General features: G+C 55.3%; 1 protein-coding gene and 1 long non-coding RNA gene across 3 annotated transcripts; one reads left to right on the top strand and one right to left on the bottom strand.

Annotated features, from left to right (window-relative positions):
- Window positions 1–2,295: 2,295 nt before the first annotated feature.
- Window positions 2,296–14,192, top strand: BAP1 (BRCA1 associated deubiquitinase 1). 2 transcript variants are annotated; one of them, XM_068201726.1, is made up of 17 exons: window positions 2,296–2,415; window positions 4,696–4,725; window positions 4,823–4,877; window positions 5,536–5,668; window positions 6,059–6,178; window positions 6,654–6,715; window positions 6,787–6,929; window positions 7,483–7,561; window positions 8,211–8,334; window positions 8,651–8,768; window positions 9,143–9,330; window positions 9,657–9,790; window positions 10,395–10,867; window positions 10,989–11,092; window positions 11,843–11,935; window positions 12,397–12,469; window positions 12,749–14,192. In XM_068201726.1, exons 1-17 carry the CDS (start codon window positions 2,379–2,381, stop codon window positions 12,880–12,882), a joined length of 2,100 nt encoding a protein of 699 aa, XP_068057827.1. In that variant the 5' UTR covers window positions 2,296–2,378; the 3' UTR covers window positions 12,883–14,192. The 2 variants fall into 2 exon arrangements, with proteins under 2 accessions (XP_068057827.1, XP_068057826.1); XM_068201725.1 differs by having other exon boundaries at window positions 10,989–11,146.
- On the bottom strand, window positions 4,202–10,398 carry LOC137480608 (uncharacterized). The gene is made up of 2 exons (XR_011003002.1): window positions 10,252–10,398; window positions 4,202–10,221 (listed from the first exon to the last, which is right to left on the bottom strand). It is a non-coding gene; the product is annotated as an uncharacterized lncRNA (long non-coding RNA).
- Window positions 14,193–14,260: the final 68 nt, after the last annotated feature.

Below are 14,260 nucleotides of genomic sequence, written 5' to 3'. Positions count from 1 at the left end.
TCTGCAGAGCCTGCACCCTTCTGCCCTGAGTGACCCCTGTGCCCCACAGAGCAGGGGCTGGGCTGCCCACGGTGGGGGAGGCAGCAAGAGGGGCCTGAGGGCTCTGCTGTGTTTGGGACCTGGCCTTGAGGTGAACCGTGACAGGCTGGAGGTGGCACCAGGGCCAACAATGCTCCAAATTGAGCAGGAACAGAGACCGCAAGCAAAGAGTCACCTAAATAGTCCCGCCTTTTGGGAGGATTTTGTCCCTGCTCCCAGTAAATCTCTGGGGTGGCTGAACCTGGTCCTCCTGGGTAGATTTACCACTAAGGCTGCAGCAGGAGAGATTTTGTCACGGCTGCACACAGCATTCTGCAGGCTTCCAGCCTTGTCTCTGGTGATCACCAGCCAACTGAGGCAACCTGCGTCCCTAGGAACTTCCAGGGGCTGAGCAACCATGAGCGCACCCTCATGCAGCTGTGGGTGGAAGGAGACCCCGCCCCGGGCAGATGCAGCACCCTGCACCTCGCTTTCTGCGGGGGGAGCGACTCCTACCTGGGCTTGGCGCTGTCCCGGGGCAGGAGTGGCGTGAGGGGAGCGCTTGGGCCGGGCCGGGCGTGGGAACGGCCGAAGAACAAAGGCACTCCTATTTTTATCCCGCTTCCTAAGGAAGTGCAGCGCGGGGCCGCACGCTCGGCCTGGCAGCCTGCCAGCCTCCGGGGCGGCCGCAGTGGAGCTGCTGGCCAGGGCAGGGCTGGCCCCAGCCTCGGCAGCAGCCCTCACACCTCGGCACGCAGCCACAGAACCCAGTGGGCTGGAAGAGACCCCTGAGATCGCCGAGCCCGCCCTGTGAGCCGGCACCACCGCGTCACCAGACCGCAGCACCGAGTGCCACAGGCAGCCTTGCCTTGAACACCTGCAGGGACAGTGACCCCACATCTCCCGAGCAGCCTGTTCTAATGCCTGATCACCCCGGCTGTGAAAGAATCCTTCCTGATGCCCAGCATGAGCCTCCCCCGGTGCAGCTTATGACTGTGTGCCTCTCATCCTGTCTTTAGCTGCTTGGGAGGACAGGCTGGGCAGTACAGCCCCCCATCAACAGGGCAGGCTGCTGAGCCTGAGCCCCATCATCATCATCATCATCATCATCATCATCATCCTCATCCCCAAACATCCCCACCAGGCAGATGCACCCACATTATTATTCCTGCTATTTCTTTCCGCCCAACATGCACATTTTCAGAGACCCTGTTAGGAGCACTAGGCATGGGGTCCGTCCAACAGCCCTGGATGCTGCAAGTTCTGGCAGAGGCCTCGACCCCCAGCAGTGCTGTGGAGTGTTACAGGGAGCAGATCGTCCTTGAGGCACAGGGGCAGCACTGAACAAGTATTCGAGTACCACAGTGTCCAGAGAATTACAGGCAGAAAGTTGACGAGCGTGTGCCAACAGCTATATTCCCCGAAAATAAAGGGAAGTAGCAGCACACAGTGAGGAAAGGGAGAGAAGAGAGGCTGGAAATCAGTCACCAGAAAACACAGAGGAGTGAGATGTGACAAACCCTATCGCTTTAGAGGCAATAAACTCTAGACATCCATCCTTCCTGCACACGCTATGCCAGAAAGAATGTGAAAAACACGGTCACTCTCCTGTGAAACTTTAAAGTTTAATAAAGGACAATAGGAGATAAAGACCATAAAGCAAAGATTTTTATGGCCAGGTGTGTCTCACCCAAGAGCACACCTGCTACTTTGGAAACACCCTTTATATACCATTTCCACGGCATCAGCCTGTTACATATTCATAAACAATTATGCATAGTAAACTTTTCCCCAAGCTATTTTACATATTCCAAGAACTGTTTAGCATGGCTTCTCCTCGGTTCCACCGTTTTAGGGCATGCGTGTTCCTTGGTTGTGGTTTTAGTCCTTTTTTTATCATCACCTCCAGTTTTTGGTCCCCGGCCCACACTGCCTTCAGACGGTGCGTGCTAAGAGCTGGCAGATCTGTACAGGTGTCCTCATCCTGAGTTCACTGGATGCTATCCCACCCAAGCAGGCATTCTAACACAAGCATACTTACATCAGCTGTTTCACTAAGCTTAATTCACCACAGAAATAAACACTGCATCTCTACAACAAAGCTACTTTAACACCACACGTGTGAAATCCATTGGGACCCGTGCGAGAAGCCGACATTATTCAAGGAATGGAGAGCGACCGGAGCACCGGCCCCGCGGGCAGGAGCCGCTCTCCCGGGAGCGCCGGGCCCTGCGCGCGCCCCGCCCCTCCGGCACCACGCGGCCGCGTGACGTCACCGCGCGCGATGACGCAGCGCGGCGAGCGACGGCGGGGCCCGTAGTCGGGGCCGGACATGGCGGCGCGGCCCGGCCCGCGGGAAGATGAATAAGGGCTGGCTGGAGCTGGAGAGCGATCCCGGTGAGCGGGGACACCGCACCGCGCAGCGGGCGCGGCCGGGGGCGGGCCGAGGCACAGCTCGGGGCTCCGAGGGACACGCGGGCAGCGGGGCCTGGGTGGGGGGGGACGTGGGGGACGGGTCAGGGAGGCTGCAGGGGGCAGGCTGGGGGTGTGGGGTGCACGGGTGGAGTTTTGGGGGGGCGGGGGATGGGAGGTGAACGGGTAAAGTTGGAGGGGCTGCGGGTAAGGGGCGTGCAGGTGAAGGTTTGGGGGGCTGGGGCTGTGGGTGCGTCGGTGAAGTTGTGGCGGTGTGGGTGTGCAAGGGGAGTTCTGGGGGACTGAGGTGCAGGAGGGCAGGACGAGTGCTGGAGAGGCCGGCATGGAGAAACTGGGAGCAGGACACTGACGGGTGTCCCCTTCCCGCTGCCTTGGGGGTGGATGCTGTGGCGGAGTGATGGAGTTGTTTCATGGGTTGGGATTTTAGCCCCAAAGCTGCTGTTGTCTGAAATGTTGCTTTAACCCCCTGAGTCGCTGTAGTGTGAAATGGGATTGTCCTGTGCAAGGCTGAGAGCTGCTCTCTAGGATGGGGTGGTGAGTTTTTGGGGCTCTGGGTGAGGAAATGTGATCTCTGGAATTATCCTTGTCTCTTGTGCTCAGCAAAGGATTCTGTCTGGTGTCGGTGTCCCAGTCACCCCCAGTTTTGCTGCTCTTTATTCTCTTTACTGGAACTTGGAAAATGCTGAAATCATTCCTCTCCTGGCCTTCATCATGGCAAAAAGTCCCAGGACATGGTTTGGATTCTCACAGCTGGGAAGGAAGGTTATTTACTTGGGGGACAATCTGTCTGGGCAGAGGCAGGTTTTTTTGGCTATGTGGCAGTTTGGATGCAGGGGTGGCAGCTGGGACAGATGTTAGGAGTGACCCATGTGCTGCACTCAGCTTCCAGCACATCCCACTAGCTGAATATCTCCCCACTGGCTCTGCCTGGGGCTTGGGGTGAAATCTCTGGGTGCTCTGCTGGTCAGGAAGGGTCGGTTGATCCAGGTTTGGGCTGGCTGCTGGGTGGGGAAGAGAGCCTTGGGGACATCCAGGCTGCTGGTGTAGTGTTATGTGTGCTAGTGGACATCAGAATGTGTCCGGCCCACCCATATAATGTGGTGTGGCTGTTGGAGTGTTCCAGGAGGGGTGTCAGCAGCAGGACTGTGCCTTTTGTGGGTGCTGAGGTAAAATGAAATACTGAAATATGCCAGAGAAAAAGGTGGGGTTGGAAGGGACCAGGAAGGTGATGGAGTTTGGTGTGACGGCCTGGCCTCGCACTGGTTTGAAGCATGTTATTTCCACAGCATATTTCTTCTCACTGACAATTTTGTAAGAAATACAGTGTTTTCTGCTAGATTAATGAAGACTTTTTGCTCCCAGGAGTTTCCTCCTGTTTTAATCATTTCAGCTTTGGTGTGGAAGCCCCTTGGGCTCTCCTTTAATTGAGCCACATACATCAGGGTCCTTAAATCCATTGCTTACAGGGATGTTTCTCTGGATTTAATCTTTCTTATTGGTATTCCCTGGACTTCCTCCCAGGCTTTCAGCAGCCTTTCTAAGGGAGCTAAAAAAGCAGATTTGTTATTCCAGTCTCGAACTCGCTTACTCCACATGCAGAGTGACTGCCTTTGCTCCAGCATCAGAGTGGCAGCTGCTGCTCAGTTGCTGATGTCTGATAATCCCTGTTTTCTTGTGATTGTCCCTGTGTCCCTGCTTATGTCCTCCTGAATTTTGTAGCCGCTGGAGACAGGCTGTTGGATTTGGTCCCCCCAAAGAGACAGGGAGATGAGGATGAGCTTCTTTTAACCCTCAGACTTCCCTGCAGACCTGTTGCTGTGATCTGGATTTCCTCTCACTGGCTTTCACTAACATGAACAGGATTGATAGTTTTTAAAAATATCTTGTGATATCTTCAGTCATTTTTCTCTCTGGTTACAAGTGTGTGTGTGTCATTTAGGTGCTCCCTGCTGCTACTGCTCACTTGGCAAGCCATCTGCAATGGGTTCTGGCAGGAAAGAGTTGGTTCAGGTCCTCTTGAGGAAGAGGATGATCAGTGGGGATGGAGGGGTGAAGAGAGTTGGAGCATCTCTGAGCTCAGCAGCCCCACTGCTGGGACTCGGTGTGATCCTGGTGCCACTCTGCTGTGGATTTTCTGGCTGTGCCTTGGCCTGGGACCATATGGGACTCTCAGGGGATGATGACAGTGGATATCCTCTCTGCTCTCTTCAGCCAGAAGTAACCTGTTGGTTTTGTTCCTTTCAGGTCTTTTCACACTCCTAGTTGAAGATTTTGGTAAGTCCTAGAAACCTTTCTGAGAAGTCATTTTGTGCCTGACATTACCCTGTCCTTTCTGGTGGGCCTTACACCAGCTTCTGTCCTTTGTCTGCAGGGGTCAAGGGAGTGCAGGTTGAGGAGATTTATGATCTGCAGAGCAAATGCCAAGGGTGAGTCAGAGGCCTGGGAGTGTGAATTGTGCTAAGCAGAGTGGTCTGTGGGCCTGGGAACTCATTGCCAGGTGTTCAGAGGGGCCTGTGTGAGCTTGTCTGTCATGGAGGTCAGAGCTGTAAATGATGGACCAGGTTTGGGGCAGGTGGGGGACATCCTCCAAGGGATTTAGCTCCCTCTCACCATGGAGAGGTGGTGTGGTTGCAGTGTGAGCTTTCTCCCTGTCCTGGTGCTGTGAAAAGGATTTGAGGCTGTTGCTTCTTAAAAGCCATTGCTGAATTCCTCTCAAGAATGAATCCAAGGTAAGTGTAAAAGGAGGGTCAGTCAGTGGCCAGGCACTGTTCTGCAGGTCAGTCTGTGTCCAGAGGGGATTTTCCCATTTCTTTGTCTTCAGCCTCTTAAGACTTGTCAATCCGCAAAGTTTTGAAGCTTGATCGTAGGCTAAGCCTGGAGCATCAGCACAGGAGTGTCCTCAGTAGTGTCGGGCTGGGGCGATTGTGGCAGGGATGGCCACTGCCAGAAAGATGGCACTGGTGGTTCTGCTTTTCCCCTCTCTCTTTGCTCTGCCTGTGAATCAGAAGGTTTCTGATGCTGGGCAGAGCAGCCCCACCGATGTGGTTGGCCCAAAGCTCTGCAGCTGCTGCTTTCTCTCTGCAGCCCCGTGTATGGGTTCATCTTCCTGTTCAAGTGGATTGAGGAGCGCCGGTCCCGCCGGAAGGTCTCCACGCTGGTGGATGAGACATCGGTGATCGATGATGACATCGTCAATAACATGTTCTTTGCTCACCAGGTAGGCTCCAGGCCAGGGGAAAGTGTGTGTGGTGTCTCCTGTGGCACCTCAGGGAAGCAATGTGGTACTCAGAGGCTGCGCTGATCTTGCTGATCGTGAGGGCAGCTCCTCTTTCGTGGGAGTGTCTTCCTTGAGCTCCAGGTTGGAGGGAATCCAGTGAGGGCTGGGAGACTGTGGCCTGTACTGTGAGCAGATGCTCATGGGGCATGGTGAGGCCCACTCAGTGATACTGATTTCCCTCTTTCCTGTGAGAGCTGAGGCCGGTTTGCTGCTCTCACAAGTGCTGATGGTTCTTGCATCAGTGCTTTCAGTTGATTATTGTCAACACAGGGGTTGTTGAAAGGCTATCTTGTTCCTGCTGGTTAAGTTGGTCTTTGTGTTACTCTTTAGCTGATCCCCAATTCCTGTGCCACCCATGCCCTGCTGAGCGTCCTCCTGAACTGCAACAATGTAGACCTGGGTCCCACCTTGAGCCGCATGAAGGATTTCACCAAAGGCTTTAGCCCTGAGGTAGGGGCAGGGTTGGGCAGGACTGTGCAGGGGTGGCACAGGTGGCTTTGCCTCTTGCTCCCCTCTTGGGGTGATGCTCTTCATGAACTGGCTCCTTCCCTGCCCTCTGTGGCTGCACATTGCACCAGGATTGCCTCTTCTCTCTCATATTCCTGCCTTGCTTTGCTCAGAGCCTTGGTCCCCTTTAGGCTAGGCACAGCTCTGAGCCTTCTGTCATGTTACTCCTTATAATCAAAAATCTTCCTCCCTTCAGACCTATTGTGAAGTCTGTTTTTCTCCAGCTGTAATTTATTCAGTAGAAATTGTGTGCTTTTTCCATCTTGGACTTCACCTGTACCTCAGAAGAGTAGAGGATGTGCCTGAGGGTTTCTGTCCTGGTGCTGTGGGTAGATGGAGGGAGGGAGTGGGAAGGTGAAGCATTTTATTTGTTCCCTGTCACTTCTCAGCTGTTCTCCTCTCTTGCTGTTGGCTGCAGAGCAAAGGCTATGCCATTGGCAATGCCCCGGAGCTGGCCAAGGCCCACAACAGCCATGCCAGGTGAGTGAGGGGTGTCTGCAGCTGCCCCTCTCTGGATGAGGCAGACTCTCCATGAGCCCTCTCCCTCGCAGGCCAGAGCCACGGCACTTGCCGGAGAAGCAGAACGGGATCAGCGCAGTGCGGACCATGGAGGCTTTTCATTTTGTCAGCTATGTCCCCATCAAGGGACGGCTCTTTGAGCTGGACGGGCTGAAGGTCTATCCCATTGACCACGGTAAGAGCCCACCTGTCCCTGCTTGTTGACACAGGTGAATAGCACCCTGGTGTGTCCCAGTGTATTGTTTTTCATTGCCTCTTAGTGTTAAACCAGCGTTAGTGTTGGCTCTCAGACTCCAATGGTTCCCAGATTTGTCCTGAGTTTTGACAGCTAATTTTGGAGCCTGTGTGCTGGGGGCTGTGCCTAGAAAGCAGTTATTTCTAAATGCATTGCTTTTGTTTTTCCAGCCTTGTATTTTTCTTTCCAGTTGCTCAGGGCCATAAGGCCCTTCAGCTCTGAAATAACTTCATATAGCAAGGAGAATTTATCTCCTTGCTCTCTCCTTGTGCCAAATAACCACAGTTTGAGACAACTGGTCCAAACAGATCCCACTGGGCTGCCCATGTTACTCCCTTCTCTTACAACTTGACCATTCTGTCATTCAGGCAGTTATTTTTTTCCCTGCCAGGTTTCTATCTGTCAGTCCCTTTGGTAGGGTACCCACTTCATGTACTTGGTTTACTGAAGCATGGCCTGCTTTGCTGAGTCCAGCTGTGTCTTGTTATCACAGGGCCATGGGCAGATGATGAGGAATGGACGGACAAAGCCAGGAGAGTGATCATGGAACGCATTGGCCTGGCCACTGCAGGGTAATGCCCTGGCCCATGGGGCAAGCACTGGCCCCTTGCCATATTCCCCTGGATTATTTGTACTGTGGTTTCTGAGTGGCAGGTTGTGGAACTGGGGGTGGAGGTTGCCTATGGAGAGGTGCAGATGCTCTGCCCCTTTCCTTCTCTTGCCTGCAGAGCATGCATGCCCTGTGTGATGCAGAGTCCCTGCAAATGCTGCACAGTGTTAAGAGTGGCCTGGTTAGGTCCGTGTTAGCTCAGGTCCATAGGAGAAGGAGTGGTGCTTCTGGTCTTGAGCTGGGCCTCTTGGATGTTTGGGCATGCGGGTGACAGCACTGGCATAGGTTACCTAAAGATGTTGTGCAGTCTCCGTCTCTGGAGCTATTCAGAAGCTGTCTGGATGTTGTCCTGTGACCAGCTCTGGGTGATACTGCTGGAGCAGGGACTGGAGCAGATTACTCTCATGGGTCTCCTCCCACCTCAGCTAACCTGTGACTCTGAGAGTCTTTGTGGTAGCTGAGGAAACCTTGTACTGCTTCATCAGCTGCTGCGAGGCAGGCTAGGTTTTGGGGAGAAGCCTTAGGTGTGTTGGTGTTAAATGCCTGGGCAGGAGGTGGGGATAAGGCTGTCTCCACAATCCCGTGGCTGAGGGCTGCTGTCCTTCCTGCAGGGAGCCGTACCACGACATCCGCTTCAACCTGATGGCCGTGGTGCCTGACCGGAGGATGAAGTACGAGTCCAAACTGCACATCCTGAAGATGAACCGCCAGACTGTGCTGGAGGCCTTGCAGCAGGTGGGACAGCTCAGGCCCTGAGGGAGTGAAAGGCTGGTGGGGGGAATAGGCTTTTTCAGGGCATCTACTTGTGCTGTCAGGGCCTTGGTTTTATGGGTTTTGTTTGGCTTGGGAAAAATCTTATGGGAAGAGGACATAGCCAGCCTCACTGCTTGGCCATTGCTGCTCACCTGGGAGGTGGTTCACCTGTGTCATTTGTGTGCCTGGGTATTTGGTGTTTGCTCACCCTCATGAGCTGTGCAGTGCTTGAGTGGGAAGGATGTGGTTTGGGTCACTGCTGGTCCAGCATGCAGCTTCTATGTCATTTGCTTTAAAGCTTATCCGAGTAACTCAGCCTGAGCTGATCCAGACCCAGAAGTCTCAGGAGTCTCAGCCTGGTGAAGAGGCAAAGCCAGCCAGCAGCAAGACCGTGACTCCAGAGAGCACTCATCCAGGTAGGACCTTGTACCAGCAGCATTGCCAGCCTGGCCTGCCATGGAGTGAGCACAGGGTGGTGACAACAGCTGGCTGACCTGGGGCTTGGGGCAGTTTTATTGTCAGCTTCACTTTCTTTTCTGTGAGCCCCGCTCCATGTGCACTGTGCTGGGGTATGGTGATGCCTGTGTGTCTGGGGCTGTGTTGGAGGGTGCGAAGCTTGAAAGTGGGAGGGCTGGAGCTTGGGGACACCTGTGACAGATGGAGGTGGTTGTGCTGGTCTGGGAGAGTGCAAGAGCTCCTCTCTCACCTGGGTGAGTAAGGGGTGGTAGAGGACATGGAGTAAAAGGTGATGGTGCTGGTGATGAAAGGCTGTGCTGTGCTTGTGTGGCAGATGGCACCGATGAACCCACCAGCCAGGGCCACCCCACGGCCACGCAGAGCCCACCCAGCAAATCCAAACCCGTGCCAAAGACAGCAGCGAGCGGCATCAATGGGGCCCCTCCAGCAAACCCCAACCCCATTGTGCAGAGACTGCCAGCCTTCCTGGATAACCACAACTATGCCAAGTCCCCCATGCAGGTAGGCTGGAGCGCCAGGCTAGCGGCACACCTGATTCAAGCTGAGCTCTTTGCCTGCAGTCCCTTCCCTCTGTGGGACCACAGCTGTCAGCTGGCCTAAGCCCAGCCCTGCCTTGCAGCCAGCCTGGCCCAGCACTAACCCAGGCTGGGAGGGGAGAGGGTAAATAAAGACGGACGTGACAAAGGAGGTTTACCTTAATGTGTATAAACTGAGCAAAAATGCGGAAGGGTCCCTGTTTCCTCTAAAAAGAGCCAAGTCCTGGTGTTGGGCCGGACCAAGGATGAGTCCACTGCTGCCAGCAGGCCTTCAGCAATGGTGTATTGCAGGAGGAGGAAGACCTTGCGGCAGGAGTGGGTCGCAACCGGGTCCCAGTCCGACAGCACCAGCAGTACTCGGATGATGAGGATGACTATGATGATGATGATGAGGAGGAAGTTCGTAACACCAACTCAGGCATCAGGTGACAGCTTGAACTGTGGGTGGGGGGCCGGGAGCTGACATTTGCAGAACCATCAGCGAGGACTTCCCTAACCTCCTTCATTAGATCTTGATAATTCCATTCTTCTCTTCACCTGCTATTTAACTTTTCACTCACTAGGTTTTGTAAAGTCCTACTGTAGCTCTTTACAGCCAACTCTGAATTTCAGCTGCTCTGAGAGTAACTGTGTATTGGCAGCAGGCTTTGGGGCTTTGGGGAACCTTGGTTCCACAGTGCTGATTGCCAGTTCAGCTCCTGGTGACAGTGTTGGTGTGTTTGGACTGCTGCTGAGGCCAGGAAGTTTGGGTCACAGCAAGGGAGCACTGGGGGCTTTGGAAAAAGAGTGCGGGGTACACAGCACCCTGTGCCTCCCAGCGGTGTAGGGTTCCCTGAGGCTGAGTGGCTCAGTGGTGCTGAGGTGCTGCAAGAGAAGCCAGTGGCACTGGGGGGTGATGTTGAAGTCTTTCAGACCTTGTTTCATCCCAGCAGGCAGCCTGGACTGCTGAGTGCAGAGCTGGCAGTGTTCATGGTGGGCCCCCACCTCTTTCCACCAGCTGATCACCTTCCCTGCTGTGTTTCTGGGCAGGTACAAGAGGAAAGGGCAAGTGAAGCAAGAGCACGTGACAGGAGCCGCAGATGGCCAGCTCTCTGTCCTGCAGCCCAACACCATCAACGTCCTGGCTGAGAAGCTGAAGGAATCTCAAAAGGATCTTTCCATTCCCCTGTCCATCAAGACGAGCGGCGGGGGTGCTGCCGTGGCAGTGGTCACCCACTCCCAGCCCTCCCCCACCCCCAGCAACGAGAGCACGGACACAGCCTCCGAGATCGGCAGCGCCTTCAACTCCCCGCTGCGCTCTCCCATCCGCTCGGCCAACCCCACGCGCCCCTCCAGCCCCGTCACCTCGCACATCTCCAAGGTGCTGTTCGGCGAGGAGGACGGGCTGCTGCGCGTTGACTGCCTGCGCTACAACCGGGCTGTCAGGGACCTGGGGCCCATTGTCAGCTCCGGGCTGCTGCACCTCACCGAAGACGGCGTGTTCTGCCCGCTGGCTGCTGCAGGTAAGTGCCTGCTTTAGGGGGGTGGTGTCTTGCCTGGGGTGATGGGACAGTGTCCTTTGACTTCAGGGGTAGATGCCAGTCCTTTGTGGTGGCTCCTAAAACTTCCTTCCCCCCTGTGTAGATGGGAAAAACTCCCCCTCTTCAATCAAACCCGGTGAAGAGGCTCCGGTTGCGATCAAACTGGAGGAGAAGGAGGGCAGTGAGGCCAGTGACAGCAAAGAGAAGGTGGGACTTGGCAGGACCAGTGATCACCCTGGGGGGGAAAAGTATTCTCCCAAGGTGAGTTTTGTGCTGCGACAGCCCTGGGAACGTGGAGCTCACCCGGAGGCGCAGCAGCGCTGGCAGTGACTGAACTGCATGTGCACGGTGTCCCCTCGCGTGTCGTCGCAGCCGTGCCTCGAGGCACAGGGCAGTGCAGGTTTTGTGCCTTGCGTCATCTCGGGGACCTTTGCCTTGGTAGTGGGCACAGACCCTGTCTCTGCAGCTGAGATGTTCAGCTTGCTGTGCTGTCTTCTGGGCCAGGAGCTGGTGGGACCCCAAGTCCCAGCCTGCTGGTAACTTCACAGCCTGTCTGTACCCTCCAGCTAGGGGCAGAACGAGGCTCAGGAAGCACAAGTGCACCAAGGGCTGCCTGGAGGAGAGCTGGGTAGAACAATTCTTCAGATTTTGTTTTTGAGGGGAAGCAGGCCCTGGGGGTGGTGGGGGAGGTGGATTCTGGCACACAGGCAACTGGCACACAGGCAACCCTTCCCCTGTCCCAAAACCTTGGGGCTGGGGCAGAACCCACCTCCCCTGGGGTTAGCCATAGTGAATTCCCAACAATTAACTGATCTCCTTGTTTTCCCCTGGCGAGTGTTTTTCCTTTGATGAATCATCCCTCTCCTAGCACAGAGATGAGCACCTGCCAGCTTGCCCTGCTGGCTCCTGGGCTGTGGCTGGGTCTGTGCTCATGTTTGGTCTGCTTGATCCTGGTAGGAGCTGCTGGCGCTGCTCAAGTGTGTGGAAGCAGAGATTGCAAACTATGAGGCCTGCCTGAAGGAGGAGGTAGAGAAGAGGAAGAAATTCAAGGTGTGCTGCTGGCTTGTTGGCACTGCTGATTTAGCTGCCCAAAGGCTTTTGTCTGGGGTGGTTTTATGTAAAAATGGAGGGAGAGTGGTTCAGCTGAGAATGGCGATGAGGAGCATTCAGAGTCTCTTCCCTGTTACCAGGACAGACCACAGCCCTGGGCCAGCACTGGCAGCCTGGGAGAGGGTGATACAGTGCTGGGATGAACATCAGCACTGACAGGAGGCAGGGGAAAGTCAGCAGAGATACCTCCCCTGCCCACCTTCACCTCTTCCCGGCTGCTCTTTGTGGAACATGCTGGCATCTGAACTGGGATGTAAACAGTTGCAGTTTTGCACTGCCCCAAGATAGGCTGGGAGGTGGGCTGGGCCAGGCATGCCAGTTCTTTGTCCCCTGTTAACCTTGAACTCTCCCTTCTCCCTGCCCCCTGCTTGTGGCTTATTTGTGGATTTGTCTCTTTGTAGATCGATGACCAGAGGAGAACCCACAACTATGACGAGTTCATCTGTACCTTCATATCCATGCTGGCCCAGGAAGGTGAGCCATGCTCATAAGGCAGAGGGTTTGGGGAGCTGCGCTGAGTGTGGTGGAGCAGCAGCTGGGAGCCTGGGCTGCTCATCTTGCCTGGCTCCCTGTTTAGGCCAGGCTTGGGGCACAGGCTGACGCTCCATCTGAGGAGCCACAGATCTGTGCTTTCTCCTTCCAGTTTATAGTCCCAAGAGATGCCCATTGATGGCTTTTGAGGGAGAGAGGCAGGGCTGCCTCTGGCATGGGTAATCCCAGCACTCCAGGCCCGTGTGTGTGCTCTCCCTGCAGGCATGCTGGCCAGCCTCGTGGAGCAGAATATCTCCGTGCGCAGGCGGCAGGGAGTCAGCATCGGCCGCCTGCACAAGCAGAGGAAGCCGGACCGCCGGAAACGCTCCCGCCCCTACAAAGCCAAGCGCCAGTAGCCAGAGAGCCAAAACTGGGAAACAGCAGCTGGGCTTTGTGGCTTTGGGCACTGGTACTTGGATCTATGTTACCTTTTGCCCAAGGAAGAGGGACCACAGTGACAAGCCCTGTGTCCAGGTGGAGCCTGGGGACAAAGGGAAATCGGGTTTTTCTCTGTGCCTAAGCTGTGAAAGACAAGAACCTGTTTCGAGGAGTCCCTGCAGCAGAAGGGAGTCTGAAGTGCTCAGCTGCCTGACCATGCCATGGCAGCAGCCAGATGTTATCACCTCTGTCTCAGCACCCTGGCTGAGGACTGTGACTGGAGGGAAAGAGCCCACCCAGCTGGAAATGGGTCTGGCATTGTGGGAACGCTGGCAATGCCCATGTGAGGCTGTGCTGGCCGCAGCTGGCTGTGGCTTGTGTCCTCCAGCGTCTGGGCCTTCAGCTCTGTGCTTCCCTGGGATGTTCATGTCTGTGTTTTCTATCCTTCTCCCTCCCTTCCCCAAACTCATTTTTGGTCCTAACCCAGACTTTGGCCATTCTTAGCAAGGTGGCTCCAGGACAGAGCTGCTTCTGCACCCACCCCACACTGCACTGGCAGTGCTGGCTGAGCTCCTGGGGAGGGTGACACCTTCCCCGTGTAGCTTGGCTCCCCAGTGGGCCATGGCAGCTCTATTGCTGGATGAGGGCGGGTAGGCTTGTCTGTGGAGCTGGGCCTTGTCCCCAGCCTTCTGTGGTGGTGCTGGGGGTGGCCTGTGCCTCTTGCTGCCCTGGCTGCTCTCCTTGGGACCAGCTCTGTGGCCCTGGCAATGCCTGTGGGTCACACAGCATTTCACCAGGCCTCAGAGGAACCCTGTGAATTATGAACAGACCAGGTGCATATGGTGGCCTTGGTGGTGCTGGGCATGGCATGAGGGCGGACACTGGCTGTGACTTGGTGAAGCCTCTTGGCAGGGGGAATGTGGCTGGTTGCTGCAATGGTGGAGGTGGGATGGGGGCAGCAGCAGAGGGAGCCCACATCTCTTCCCCCTGGCTGGCTGCTAACCAGAGCATGCTGGTAAACCCTAGATGCCTCTTGCCAGCCCGCAGGAGCCTGGCAGAAATCTGAGATATCAGAGGTGAGCACTGCCTCCAGCACTGTCCTGGGGTGGAGCTACCACAGGAGAGGACTGAATATTTCAATACGTGTGCAGATCTTGACTATGGAATGAAATATTTCTTTTGGTATTTGTTGAACGAAAGAAAATCCTTCTGTCTCTTGCTGTGTCTAATATCAAATGCTGTAAATAATGGATCTGTCTGAAGGAATAAAGCTATCCTGTAATGGCCAGCCACAGAAGAGGTGTGTGAGGGAAGAGGGTGGGGGGCACTGGGGCTGGGAGAACCACATGCCAGCTC

Source organism: Anomalospiza imberbis, chromosome 11, assembly GCF_031753505.1.
Source record: "Anomalospiza imberbis isolate Cuckoo-Finch-1a 21T00152 chromosome 11, ASM3175350v1, whole genome shotgun sequence".
Classification (NCBI taxonomy): domain Eukaryota; kingdom Metazoa; phylum Chordata; class Aves; order Passeriformes; family Viduidae; genus Anomalospiza; species Anomalospiza imberbis.
Note: the sequence above shows the minus strand (reverse complement) of the source record. Positions and strands in the feature narration are given on the sequence as shown.

Bases quoted from the DNA above. Each gene is read 5' to 3' on its own strand.
- BAP1 (XM_068201725.1), top strand. From the start codon at position 2,379: ATGAATAAGGGCTGGCTGGAGCTGGAGAGCGATCCCG. The intron at 4,726-4,822 runs GTAAGTCCTAGA...CTTTGTCTGCAG, and splicing joins ACTCCTAGTTGAAGATTTTG to GGGTCAAGGGAGTGCAGGTT. The intron at 11,147-11,842 runs GTGAGTTTTGTG...TGATCCTGGTAG, and splicing joins GGGAAAAGTATTCTCCCAAG to GAGCTGCTGGCGCTGCTCAA.